This window comes from Poromitra crassiceps, assembly GCF_964638095.1.
Source record: "Poromitra crassiceps genome assembly, chromosome: 19".
Taxonomy (NCBI): Eukaryota; Metazoa; Chordata; class Actinopteri; order Beryciformes; family Melamphaidae; genus Poromitra; species Poromitra crassiceps.
Window position 1 is genome coordinate 9,735,454 of NC_139646.1, and position 14,597 is coordinate 9,750,050.

General features: G+C 41.1%; 2 protein-coding genes across 3 annotated transcripts in view; both read left to right on the forward strand.

Annotated features, from left to right (window-relative positions):
* Positions 1–255: 255 nt before the first annotated feature.
* tmem154 (transmembrane protein 154) lies at positions 256–9,809 on the forward strand. 2 transcript variants are annotated; one of them, XM_083655468.1, is made up of 9 exons: positions 256–428; positions 1,729–1,839; positions 1,967–2,038; positions 2,339–2,374; positions 2,677–2,850; positions 3,127–3,178; positions 5,775–5,851; positions 6,358–6,400; positions 7,677–9,809. In XM_083655468.1, the coding sequence occupies exons 1-8, from the start codon at positions 335–337 to the stop codon at positions 6,387–6,389; spliced, it is 648 nt and encodes a 215-aa protein (XP_083511594.1). In that variant the 5' UTR covers positions 256–334; the 3' UTR covers positions 6,390–6,400; positions 7,677–9,809. The 2 variants fall into 2 exon arrangements, with proteins under 2 accessions (XP_083511594.1, XP_083511595.1); XM_083655469.1 differs by lacking the exon at positions 2,339–2,374.
* Positions 9,810–11,497: 1,688 nt separating this feature from the next.
* Positions 11,498–14,597, forward strand: part of fbxw7 (F-box and WD repeat domain containing 7) — a 163,613-nt gene continuing 160,513 nt past the window's right edge. The window contains exon 1 of the mRNA XM_083655409.1: positions 11,498–11,913. The gene's annotated coding sequence lies outside the window, so the exon portion shown is untranslated. The remainder of the gene's footprint in view (positions 11,914–14,597) is intronic.

Below are 14,597 nucleotides of genomic sequence, written 5' to 3' on the forward strand. Positions count from 1 at the left end.
CTACACCAGCTGGCTCCCACAAGCAAATGTTTTTCCTTCCTCCGAGTTTGTTCAGCTTCCCCTCCGGTCTGTAAGGCTGCATACCTAACAGGAGGAATGTGATTCTACTGCAGCCAGACTTGTGGCTACAAGCACACAGTTGATTGCATCACATCCGACAGAGTTATCTGCCTGAGTCTGTGGGTGTGTGGTGCTTTTTTTCTTTCCTTCTTCTCTTCTCTCTCTCTCTCTCTCTCTCCCTCTTTCTGTGTTACGTGTAGGTGAGCCCAAGTCAAATCAGGAAGTATGATGCCATGACAGACAGTAGGGAAGGAAGCAGGCACACAATGGCACCATGTCTGCCCATAGGCCCGGTAACATGAGAGGCTCCTGGGAAATGACCCCTCTTCTGCTGCTGCTGCTGCTGCTGACCAGCCTGGCCGGGACAGGTAGGAACGGCAATCTAACCCTAACCCCAACCTACTAACTATCTACGACCTACTAACTATCTACGACCTACTAACTATCCTAACTGAATCTGCACACTCTCAACGTCCCTCTCTCCTGCCTGATGTGTCTTCTGTGTTTCACTCAGTCTACTACCTCACTTGATGATGATGAGTGTAAAGTCTGTGGTTGAGTGTTTAAAGAAATATATAACCGTTGATACTTTGCTAATAACAAGGCTTACAGAGCCTATAAGTACTCTTGAGAAATGTTTTCCTGTGTGGTTACGTCTTCCCTCGGACAGCGGTCCAGAAGTGGAAAGTAACAAAGTGTGTTTACTCAAGTATTGTACTTAAGTACACCTGTGCATTTTACTGTTAATACTTTTTTCATTATGGTATTGATAGTTTTAAGGATTTGAGGAGTAAAGGATTTGAGTTCCCCCCCCCCCAACCAAGGTGGCTTAAAGATAATCTGTTCAAGCACAATTTTGTTTTATAGTGTAGTACAATTTAAGTTTAAAATAAGGTGAATTACAGCAGCCTATACTATATAAGTCGCAAAAAGTTAAATGTTGCCTTTCCTGTTTCATCTTAAATATACTATCTTTTCTTAAGCAAGGGAAATGTTTTCTCGCAAAGTGAAAACTTTTACTACATGACAAAGCACTGGTGGTAAAAAATATTTCACAACTTAGTAAATATCTCCGCCCTATGTATGAGCAAATTGTTGCAACCGTTATGATTTTTGCAACAGTTTGCAATCACATAGCCACATCGAAGTCCGAGTTCCTGTATGGTCTTTTGTTTTTTTGTTCTTATCTGCTTATTATGCTGTGACATCATCCTACCCGCAGATCCCTAGTTCGATAAATTTGTCCCAGTTCAGCGTTATCGACCACGACATCTTAGAGGACACTGTGCAAGGCCTTAAATCATCTTCGTGCTGTCTCGATACCCTTCCAACAAGCTTTTTTAAAAGCGTTTATAACTGTCTGTCGTCGGACCTATTGCAAATAGTTAATAGCTCCCTTTTTTGTTGTGATGCTTTTAAATGTCCATTTTATTCTCTTCTTTTCTTTTCTTTTCCTGTCAACCATTTTATGTGAAGCACTTTGATTGCCTCTGTGTATGAAATGTGCTATACAAATAAACTTGACTTGACTTATCTGTGGCTTAGTAATAGTAGATGTATTTTAAGGAAATGGCCATATTCAAGTTGCAAGTGTTTTCCCGTAGAGATGACTATTTCAATGATATGAAAGCGGCAGGATATAAAGTAGTGCTGGGTGTTGAATTACAGTGTTGTGCGAGTCAGATGAAGAAAACGGGGAAGTGGAAGCCGAGGAAGCAGTTGAGGAGACAGACACTGAGCCGCAAGAACCAGACGCCACGATAGACACACCGGCCTCAGGTGAGACTGTATTGTCAAGCTCTGTTTTCGTCCAATCTGAGTCACGTTCACAGCATGACTCGTCAATTCAGGACTCCGTAATTATGCTTGTGGTCATTTTGTGGCATGCGCTTCTTGCCCTCTCTAGAGTCGCCATCTTCTCAAGAAACCACTTTACCACCAGAACCCTCCCCCCCAGAAACAAGCCCTTCATCTTCAGGTGAGTGCACATCAGCAGTTGTTCTACGTGGTGCTGTTCTTGGATCAAGTTTGTTCCACCCTCCATCCCCAACCCTTTACCCTCCACCCTCCACCCTCCACCCTGGTTGAAGAACCACCAGAAGACATTGCAATGTTCATCAATGTTCAACATCCTCATACAGTGTGACATTAGCTTTGCTGGCACCACGATGTGGAGAGCAAGAACACCGGTGGCATCACTCGGTACTTTAAACTTCACATGTAGCAAGGTTTTATACACATTTCTAACGATCTCTCTTGCTGTTGCTGTTGTTTTCAGTTGAAGAAGGCTCTGCAGACAACTATGAACTTCAGGGTATGTCAGACCAACTATGGCCTAACATACCGCCACAGCATTCATTTGTGTTTAGATTTTTGCAATAATCAATATTTGTATGCATTGCTGATCATCCGGCTAACTAACTGAGGGGGTAATTGCTGCATTCCCCTGGGCTTTCGTCTGTGCAGCTTCTGATACAAATAGAGAAGTGATTTGCAGAGCAGCATATAGAGATGCAGCAAGACGCGCTCATTATACAGGCCACTACTTTCTCAGTCTCTGAATGAAGCCTAATTGAGTGAGTGAATCGGTGCTTTGCTCTGGCTGACCTCTTGCAGCTGCTCCAGAGGATATCAGCGATGAGAGTGAGCCAACCGAACCATCGGACGAGCCATTGATTCCCACAGGGATCATCATTCTGATCCCTGTGGTGCTGGTGGTCATCATCATCGGCATGGTGGTAGGCGGTATTGTGGTCAACCGCAGGTGGAACAAGAAAATCAGCAATGCTGGTATGTCCATCACAGCACAAAACCCTTTAACATGAATCTCCTCCTTTCTGTGTCATCACGTGGGCTGCGCACATGACATCAGCTATCGGCTTCAGTCGATGACAGAGCAAACCTTATGTTTTGGTTAAAGCAATATCAGCACATGTTGATTAATGATCTATAACTTAATCATTCATTCGTATTATCGTTATTTCTCAGGTAGAGTAAATATTTGCTGATTGTATACGTGCCATTTTATTAAATAATAGAAACAATGATAATCCTCTCTCGCCACAGATCGTAGAAAAGATTCATATTTGGATGAGGGCAGCACAGAGAAGGTGCCAATGTAAGTACTGAGAATACCATTTTTTTTTTTTACAATTTCCTACTGCTGCTAATTTGAAGGACTAATAGCTACCATGCAAAAGTGTGTTCATGTTGTGTGTGTGTGTGTGTGTGTGTGTGTGTGTGTGTGTGTGTGTGTGTGTGTGTGTGTTATGTAATGTTCATGTTCATGTAGCTGGTCTTGCTGATTTAACAAGCTGATTCGCATAAACATAGATCCTATCAAGATTCAAGATTCAAGATTTTTATTGTCACTCCGTGGTACAAGTATCACGTGTGAAATTCTTGTGCTGTAGACTCCGTTTACAACATAGTACAAATATAACAGGGCATATGAGTGCAAAAACAACAAGAGACACAACAAGCAATAAGGCAGTAGAGTGATAACACAAGTCAGAGACAGTGGCATATCCACTGCACATAGGTGCACATGTCATGTGCATACTTTAGACGTGCTTAAACATTTTTAAATTCGACGTATATGATGTACAGGTGCTAATAGCATATACCTAATTAAACATACAATTAAACATTAGACATACATAATGGTAGCAGCTACAGTACGGTACAGTACAGCTGCTACACTATTTGTGTATGTTAAGGAGTCTCGTGGCCTGCGGGAGAAAACTGTTCCTCAAGCGATTTGTGCGTGCTTTTGGGACCCTGTATCTCCTCCCTGAGGGTAACAGGGAGAACAGGCTGTTGTGGGGATGGTTTGTGTCTTTGATGATCTTCAGGGACCTCCTGAGGCACCGCTGGTTATACAGTTCCTGCACATCCTGTTACGTGCTGGGCCACGCGTCTCACTCTTCGTAGCGCCCTGCGGTCCATGGTGGTACAGTTCCCGTACCAGGTGGTGAAGCAGCCAGTCAGCAGGCTTTCAATGGTGCCTCTGTAGAAGTCCCAGAGGATTTCTGGCCTTAGCCCAAATTTCTTCAGGCACCTGAGTCCGTGTAGTCGCTGTTGGGCCTTTTTGACAACAGTGGCGGTGTGACCGGCCCATGTCAGGTCCTGGTGGATGTTGACTCCCAGGTACTTGAAGCTGTCCACCCTTTCCACCACTGTGCCGTATCCTATCACCTAATGGACATTTCACTGTGTTTAAGGGAGTTAGATTAAGTATGCGTGTGCTCTCAAATCTCTCCTATATTATCCAAACAACTGAAACACGGTTGGACTAATAATAGCACTTTGACTTCATGATAAACCAGATGAGCTGAGCAGAGCTGTCTTTGTAAGCCAAAACCCATGAGAGGACAGGAGCACCCTCTGTGACATATTCACAGTACTACAACCAAATTAGTACTAACCAAATATTATACATTGCCCTATGAGTCTGCATAGCAATGTTTTTTTTTTTTTTTTTTTTTTTTTTATATTAATAATGTAGCCTATGTGGCATATAAAGTAACATGCAGAAATAGACACAATGGACAACAGGTGATTTTCTTTGGATATTGTTTAGCTTTCACATTGACCGGCTGCAGATAGTTTTGTGTTGCTCCAATTCTTGCTCATAGGGATTGTTCTTACAATTTTGTCTTAGCAAACACTTTCATCACCAACTGATCCCAATGCACTAACACTGGTCATCCAACCGCAATTCATGAATCATTATGCAAAGTTAAAGGTAGCCTGCAAATTTGTTTCCCATCAGAAAACACTTTGCACATGTAGGCTATGGTGTGAAACTAATAAAAGGTTAGGTATTTCACACGTGAGCAGGTAGTTAGTTAGTATTATTAGCATGAAAACAAGCATCAAAGTAAATCATGTGATTTACCTGAACGTGTGAAATGGCTTTGAGGGAAAAAATAATGGGAAATTGCAAAACAGATTGGAGCATCAACCACATGAACATGAGTAGAGTCATGAGTGAAAACCCTGAGGTGCTTTTCCCAAACTTTTTCATATTAACGCCCTCCAAATACACATTTAAACACATGCTCCTGTTTGACAAGGTTTTCTCTAAGGTACCCAGATCTAAGAAAAGTGTTGTTGTTACATAATGATTTAGTACAGAAATATATCGCTCAGTGCTTCCCAAACTATGGGTCGGGACCCAATTTGGGTCACGGACCCGTGGGGGGTGGGTCGCCAACTGGTCGTCATGGCAACTCATTACCATTATGTTTTTTTGTGAGTTTGGGTCCCAGGGAGACAAAATGTATATTTTGGGTCCCAAGATGAAAAAGTTTAGGAACCCCTGATATAGCTGATGATCATGATGATACTGGTCCAGAGAGTGAAACCTCTGATCAAAACAACCATTCTTAAGCAGGTTTTCATTGCACTAACTTGTGAAATGGGGAGATCAATCTTTTCCTCAGTGACCACTTGTAGTCCCTGGACCCCATTTTGGAAACCACTAGGCCTATCCTAATGGACTTTTTTTTCTCCTTTTCTTTTGTTTTTGGAAACAGAAGACCATGCATTATCTTCTTATGTTCCATGAGAAGATCTCAAAAGATCACACTGGATTTGCAAATTGGAGTACCAATACAATTCATTTGGTGTTGAAATTTGGTGTGTTAGCCTAGTCCTGTTGGATTTCCTAAACAGGACAGTAACCTCAGTAACCTTTTGTGCCCTTCCAGGCCCATGTTTGAGGACGACGTGCCCTCTGTGTTGGAGCTAGAGATGGAAGAATTGGACCAATGGATGAGCAAAGATGGTGGGTTTGTATAAATAAAACAATGGAAAACATATCTATAAACAAAGTGAGGAAATAAGGAGAAGTGCTAAAAATAGTGACCAGTCAAATTACGTTTTCTTGGTAAACATTTTTGAAAGGTAAGATGAGTTGGCGGAATTGATCCAGCAGATGTCACTATTGCACTAAGGGTCGCCCATCTGATAAGATGTTTTGCTTTTACATGTTTTATTACAGAAACTGTATGAAACCCATGACCAAAATAGTCATTGTGTTACTTATGGATGGAATCATAGTGAAAATAAATTATTACCCTTTTTGCTGAGGACCCCCTGGAACCCCCTTAAGGACCCATGTGGGTCCTTAATGTACAGCAAGCAACAAAACAAAACTAGCGGAGCTAATCTGTTTGGGGAATATATTTCTTATTTCCACATTTTCTGTGTTTATGATGTGGATAATGACAGGTTGTGGTTAAAATGTGTATTATTCCCATATGTTGTCTGTTTGTTGGTTTGTTTGTTCAGGTGCAGCTGCAGTGGACTCTATACATACATAAGTCTATTTATGGTGAGCATGTTACATTGATTCTACCCTTGTTATTACATTTTGGTCCACTGTGTGATTATATCTGGAACATATTCAATTCCTTGTAATTCACCCCTCATAATCACAGAGCTCCATTTCAAAGTCAGCCTTAAAAGGAATCTGTGAATATTTCTTTCACTTTCTGTGGTATTTCGGCAGATGATTTCTCTGGTGTTTCATTTTTAATTCTAAAGTGTACTGCCACCATTAAGTAGCCTAAGATCAACATTGTTTTTGGATATTAAATCAGATGTCTGAGGAGTCCGAAGTAATTCTGATGCGTCAAAGCCAGTGGAAGAGCATTGACACTTTTTCTTTAAGCAAGGGGAAAGGCCCAGTGACAGGTGTTAATGCTACCAACTTCTACTGACCAGTGATGTCATTCATGCACAAATAACATCACTGATCCACAACTTAACTCCAGTCAACTCTCAATAACTGTCAAACTAAACGAATGGCCGCAAAACTGTTTACAGTTTTTAGATATGTGTGAGATCATGTGCAAAATAAATCAGCATTGTTTTTTTGTGAAGTGTCCCTTTAAGTATTTGTGTAGTTATCATATCAGGCATTACAAATACATATTACAGATTTGGTACATAATGATAATTACCAGATCAACAACCTTGAGTAATAACTCTAGTCCCCCCCGTTTTTTTGTTGTTGTTGTGATGCACCAGCCGGCTTTAGAATAGCTGTGACTGTTGAACTGTGACCCTTTGCTCATGACACATTGCCATGTTTTAAAGCACAAGCACTCCTAACATCTGTTAGTGATTACGACAGGCATGCATGAAGTGTGGCGCAACTATAGCCGGGGACGGTCTCCTCTCTTGCAGGCCTGGGAGGGCGGGGTCAAGGTCCACTCCGCTCAATGTTGACCAACGTCATTCACACACTGCTTTTTCCCAGGATCTTGTTTGCAAAGCTGTACAAGGGTGAGAGGCTACGTCCAGTTAACGGGGAGGTTCTCTGTAGACACTATACAAGTTACGAAAGTGAACTCAGAACAGAAGTAAATATTATGTTACTGATGTTGCTACTGTGTTTTGTCGTCTACACGCAGCAGCTGCAGGCTACCTTTTAGACCGGCTTAATGCCAGAACCACTTGTCCTATGCACAATCAGACACAGTAATTGAAACACTTGACTGTAAACTACTTTCATCCTGAAATGGTCTGAAGTATCTGCCCCCCCCCTCTTTTTCTCTCTCTATTTCTGGGACACTGTCACCTTTCCCATGGTTCCTTTCCTGCAGGTGACAAAAGGACGTTCCCTGATGCGAGCCGAGGACACGCGGTGACCCAGAGGCACCTCAACACATACTAGCCAACTCTGAAATTCTGACCATTCGTCAACATTAGGCTACTGTTACACAATGTTATGGACCACAGGGACTACTTTGTTTGCCAGGAAACAACATTACAACAAGTACTTAAAAGGAAAAGGAAATACACATTTTCCTTTTCAATATAGAAAAAAGAAAAAGAAACAGCAGACAAAGAATGTCAGTTATTTATTTTTTTATGCACCATCATAAAACTCTTGGCAGTTATTCCTCCATCAAGGCTTTTATGGAAAGCAGTGAGCAACAATTGGACTTGAGGCTCATTCACATCTAGAATGCTAACTCTAAAAATAACTGTACATTATAACGATCAAGCATTCACACTACAATAACATTGTTTTCTTTTCATCTAAATTGATTGGTTGGCAATGTTTTAACATTGTCCATGCAGCCAAACACTCACTCTGAGAGCGAGCCAAAATTGAAGTTATAATTATCGTTTTGGATGTTTTTATAGTTATCGTTGTTGTGTGAACACAGACATTCTATTTGCGTGGAAGGATTGAAATCTTTTCATAACTTTACAATTATTTGAGATGTGAATGAGCCTTTGAGTACTGGTACTGTTGTTTTCTTGTAATGATAATGAATGGCTGTTGCATTGCCATCAACTCAGTATTGTGCCTTTCAGTTATTGTTTCATTCATGCTTTGGCTGTTTTTAGTGCCTTTTGTATTCAACTGTCAAACAGTAGCTAATTAACTACTGTATGGTGGGTGAATGTATTTAATTTCTCTTTAGAAATCAGTCTGAGAAAAAAGGATTAAGTATAACTTTAAAAAAATGCATGCTATAGCTTGTAGTCACCAACTATTTCCTCCCATTCTCTGTTGCATATCTCCTCTGGCCAGAGTAAAGCCCACACTTGGGCTACTACCTCTATACAGCACAACCCCATCATATATATATTATTGCTCATCAAATGTTTCTGTTGGTGGCTTCTCTTCTTCACAACACTGTTGTTTTGTTTTGTTGCACTGCACCGAGCGGCAGGGTTTAGGGAAACATCCTGTTGATAGCATAGGCATGCATGACAAACAGAGAGGGGCACTCCGAGTCCTTTCATAACTGCATGATACAGCTGGTTAGTATTCAATGGAGAAAGTATTTTTATTCAGCAACTGTTTGAAATCTTGGAGTGTGAAATCAGTATTCTTATTCTAGTATTTGAGTCTCTCGATACATCACAGCATTAAAAAAAAAAAAGTGCAAAGGGCCTGATAGGATTTCCATCATCTCATCATAGATTAGAACTCTCTGATATTGTTGGATATTGTGGTTTTAGCCTATGAAAGTTGACTCGAAACAGTCATTACACTGATCTAAATGTAAGCTTCCAAGAGTGACGGTCAGTATTTTGCAGTATCTTGCACTGTAAATATGGGAACACATTTTTTAAAATAAAAAATATTTTTTAAATGAGAAAAGCCTTTTGTAAACAATTTCATATTAAGTTCATTTTTTACTTGTAATGATATACAGTAGGTGTGAAATTCAGCATTGCTGGTAAACTGAGCCTGCATCAGATGAAGCTTTCCCAGGATTTTGATGAAATTGTAAAAGATGTTTGGGAATTTTTAAATTGTTAGATATGTATAATCATGCCATTGATTGCAAATAAAGTGGCTTATGACTGCATATTTTATTTACTTTTATGAATACTTTTGTGTAGTTGCCAATGTAAATGTACACATTTTTCAAGCTTGAATCAATAAGTTGCATTTGAAGTGGTTTTTAAAGGTATCATATACCAAACATACATTTAAATATAACTCAGCAACTTTTAAGCATGGTACATCTGTCTGACAAGTATGTCTGCATGTACACCCTCTGCTTGTCTTTCATGCATATGGGTGCAAGCTACAGCTGAGATGTCTGTCTCTCCGACATTTAATTACAGTTCAAATCCACATCAACTATTAATGCTACAGAAAATGCAGCACTAATTTCCAGTGTCCTGTCAAAACAACATGTGTGTATAGCTAAAACTGAGTGTATTTATTTACCAATTCACATTATGTCATGGAAGTGCATCAATATAAACTTGACTTGAATTATGTTGTGATATTATCACAACATATCCCTTTTTTTCTAGATTTCATCTTTGCAAATTCATCAATGACTGTTGATAAAGGTTGATAAAGTTCACGATTGTTCATAATATGCTTCTTTACCTCTTGAATATTTTTCACCAATATCACTACATTCCAAGAGATTCTCTATGTGCCCACAGATGCCAGGCACCCATGGTACCTATTCAAATTCTGTGTATGTGTCTAGTAGGCTACTGTAAATCTACTGATGAGCCTGTCTCCCTTTTTCTCTTTGAGCTCCATAGGTCTGATGGACACTCATTGAAAGGTAATGGAATTCATATCAGGGGAGCTTCTGGGGGAGCAAGGACAGACAATCCATGCAGGCCAATGAATGCAAATGAGAAATGAGTCGCTTGCCTTTCTTTTCCTCTCTTTCTCTCTCTCTTTCTCTCTCATTAGATTTCCAGACAGCAATGCTGTAACTGCACAATGTCTGGATATCATTACTTTCTATAGCCAGTCAGAGGCACTGTTAACAAAACATTGATACAATGTACCACGCGCTACTTGATATGATGCAAGTATTACTGTCTCTGAGAGCTTGGCTTTTATTTTTGAAGAACTGAGTCTGTTTCCAAGGTATATGATTGCTTTAAAGTGGTTGGCTCTCACACTGAAGCAATGGTATACTGTACATAAGCATGGCCTGTAACAGGCAGTGTGTTAAAAACATACACACAATTTGATGTGAATTGAAGAGCAGCATAAGAATGAGCAAAGAGCTGCATGCGGCCCGGGAGCCTCAGGTTGGCCACCCCTGCACTATGGCTTATTGCTGACTGTTGCAGCCTACACATGGGCAATGCCACATGAGTTGTTCAAACAGTGCCACTGGTTTGCATTTGTATAAACCACAGCAATGATTCTGAGAGAGATGAGCCTATAACATGAGACAAGTTGACTACAACCTGACAATTGGCAAGGAACCACTGGTCTATCATTCTTGATGAGCAACATGTCATGTGCTTTCACACAGTGCCACCAATTAATGTATAGACAAATGAACACAAACAGCAAAAAGGCGAATACATTTTATCCAGTTTTCAAATAGGCTAAATAAAATCCATTTGTGGGGGTATTTAGCAACTAAGTGTGGATATTTCCAGCTTATCTGTCAGCGTCAGCCTAGAATAAAACCTTCTTTTGTTTTTACTAAGAGGTATGCTTTTTAGCTTTTGGTGACCAAATGACAGTTTCAATTCCAAGCTTCTAAATTACATTTTAGTGCTTAGTGATATCTCAGGGTTTCAGACGCTCTCTGGAGGATTAAGATGCAGAGCATGAAAATGACCATAAGACAAGCTGGCACTCAGGTCTCACTTGTGCAGTACAGCCTGATCCATGATAGCTAGTCCTAGCTGCCAATGAATAAATGAGGCTGAACATGCTGGAAAGAAAGAATTATGTCTATGTTGATCTTCTCCAGAATAACCTTTCCCATGGAGGCAGTATATGACGTCACACTCGAGCGCCCAACAGCAAACAAAAAAAAGATGTCATCATCATATTGCGACAGCTATTATCTCCAGTCGGTGGAGAGACAGGAGACGAACAAACCTGGCGGTTGTTGTTGAGGTGGATATGAAAGGCAAATAACTCATAACAGATACGCTAGTCGGTCTTAATTGATGCATTTCCCATGTGGTAATGGTCGGAAGCCAACATATGTTGCCCAGTGAAGGAATTGTGTTAAATGGCCGACTAACACAGTGGTCAACTTGACAGAGCAACTAACGTTAGCGTTGTTTCACTAGCTAGCTAGCTAACGCCACATATATTTGTAGCTGACATTAACGTTACGCGAAAGAGCAACTTGGCTAACGTTAGCTAGTTGATTGCCTTGGAGGGGCTGCTAGTTAGCTAGTCTTGCTAACGTGCTAGCCTCTCTTAGGTAGCTGGCTGCTGCTACTATTGGTGGAAAATCTAACGTTAAACGAAGAAGCTGGGACCTCGTCGGAGCCGCTAGCGTTAGCTTCATCAAGCTACGGAGGAGGACACGGCTAAAAGGGAATCACCGGCGAAGCTCATTGCCTTTTCATATCATTTCTAAGGTAAGGAACGTGTTGCAATATTGGACGGATGGAAGAGGGCCGGTGTGGCATTGGCTAGCTAACGTTTGCTAACGTTACAGCTTGTTAGCTAGCTAAGGTTAGCATAGCTAACGTTAGCCAACTTAACGTATTACTTTTGGTGGCTAGCTTGTTGGCTAATGTTAACGTTAGCAATCTAAGATCAGTTTAAGGTGGCAATTTCAACTCAGCGTAGTTGTTCGCAATGCGCTGTAATCTTACGAACATACTGTACAATCAACACAATCTGAAGGGGCTGTTTAGTTCCCAGGTGCTCGTCTCGCTCGTTTGCGGACTGAGTCTTCATGAAACAAATTCTGCACAGACCGACTTAACGTTAATGGATGTTATGAGTGCGAGTTGAATCCGCGTGCCACACGTTATATAGCGATACATGCATCAAATTCATTCCGATTATTTGGGGAATTGTTGTTGCTATTCGTCAGATTGCAACGAAAGAACCTTTAACTTTAAGTGCAATTTAGCAATTGAATTATTCCGTTTGATGGACAAGCTGTGATGTCCCTTCTTCCCCTAGAATGTAATGTTAGCATAAGTTAAACCTCTCACCTTTCGACACAGTTAAAGTTACACGTTGTTGTACTTTAATTGTAGAGCTTGATGTCAATTTCACAAGCGTGGTTGTTACTGCCTGTCTGCCTTTATGTAACGTGAAGTGCAGATGTGGCTGGGAGGCATATTCCCATGAGGGGCAGGATTTCATGGGACACTGACACTCTTTATAGATTGCTGATGACTGTGATGAGATGAGAGTGATTTGCAATTAATTTTCGCTGCATGTTTGCAAATGCTGCAAGATTTGTATATTCATATTGCTACTAATTTATTTTGGACTGTGCAAAATAGTAGCAATATGAAATTGCACAGCACTTTGAGTGAACAACTGCTAGTCGCAGACACAGTATAAGCCTTCAAGCAGTTTGTGATCAGCTCTGAGAAGGCAGATGTTGTCTACAAGCTTCAGGATTGGACTTGGAATTTTGTGGACTGGATACAGTTAGCCTGTGTACATTTGCCCATTTTAGGTAAAGCAACTCTTTGCAACTATGCCTGATCAGAACAAAGATACAAAGAACACAGAAAAAACTGAGAGCAAAGGTACACTTTTGTGCCCAACCGCTGCCGCCCCCTCCCCAACTACCACCACAGACACAACGCTCCTTTTCTACTCATGTGATGTCTTTTCTATCAAGCAAGCCGGTCTGTAAGGTCTCTTAAGAGGCAAAAAGGCACACATTGCTATTGGCAAAACAACATCAGCAAAATTGAACAAATTACTGTGATATTCAATTCAATATTTCAATTTCAATATTTCAATATTTTGCTATGTTTGTGTTGAAGCACAATTTGAGAGTGGCGATTGGGTTGTCAACTAATAATGTCTTGTACCCAACAGGCTTGGGACTACAAAGTAGATGAACAAATAATATGTCACATGGGTTACAGAAGTGCAGCTGCTGATAAGATGCTTTATATCATGTAATGTATCCAACTGTTTAGCTACACACTGTCAATACAGACACTTGGAAGATTGTCTGAATATAAAAGGGATACATTTGAGTTGAATTATTTTTTTCTCTCTTTCAAATGGGCTGCCTACTTACATGATGCCATCAAGTATTGATGATGGTGAATGAGATGTAATGGGAAATATTACTTATACATTGATTGTAGACAAGGTCATGTACAGAAAACCACAAAATGAAGGCATCATTTTGCAGGTATGTTCCAGGCCTTGTTGCAGGACTTGGAAGTCCTGCTGGTAATCGGAGGGTCAGTGCTGTCGGCTCTCAGCTGACAAATCACTGGAGCTGGACATCTTTCTGTCCTCCATGGTGAGCATGTGCCTGGCTGAGAACACTGGCCCTCCGTAAGGTGTGGTGCTGCTATAGTGATGGAGTGGAGGATGGGAGTGAGAAAGAGCAGCTCAATCTGGTTGAATTTGCAACTGGAGTTGCCAGCCACGCAAGCTCAGATGCGTGCTTCATTCTGAATGTTTGAGGATGGAAAAGAAAAGTGGAATTGAGTGTTGTCAGCATAGCAGTGGTAAAAGTTGGGGGATGTGATGACAGGGCTAAACAGTCTAGCACATTTGTTCCCAAACTGTCGTCCACGGACCACTGGTGGTCCGCGGGGCTCCGCCTGGTGTTCCGCCAGAGCACTGGATTTTTTTTTAATACAGACAACAGATATACACATTAACCCGGAGGAGTAGACTTTGGCAGATTTTCGGAAATATCGCAAAATCTAGGAAATTTCAGACGCTGTAGCAGGCTCACTTTTAAAGCCAGAGTTAAGTTTCTGGTATCATATGAAATAGGGATGCACAATATATCGGCAATCATATCGGTATCAGCAGATGTTAGTCATTTTTTTACATATCGGCATCGGTCCAATGTTGTAATGTTAATATCGGTTATCGGTAATAGCTAAAAGGGGACAGTCTTCTGTTGAACGAGAGGAGGGAGGGATAGGTGGAGGGGACAGTCTTCTGTTGAACGAGAGGAGGGAGGGATAGGTGGAGGGGACAGTTTTCTGTTGAACGAGAGGAGGGAGGGATAGGTGGAGAGGACAGTCTTCTGTTGAACGAGAGGAGGGAGGGATAGGTGGAGAGGACAGTCTTCTGTTGAACGAGAGGAGGGAGG

Bases quoted from the DNA above. Each gene is read 5' to 3' on its own strand.
- tmem154 (XM_083655468.1), top strand. From the start codon at position 335: ATGTCTGCCCATAGGCCCGGTAACATGAGAGGCTCCTGGGAAATGACC. The intron at 2,039-2,338 runs GTGAGTGCACAT...TGTTGTTTTCAG, and splicing joins AACAAGCCCTTCATCTTCAG to TTGAAGAAGGCTCTGCAGAC. The intron at 2,851-3,126 runs GTATGTCCATCA...CTCTCGCCACAG, and splicing joins CAAGAAAATCAGCAATGCTG to ATCGTAGAAAAGATTCATAT.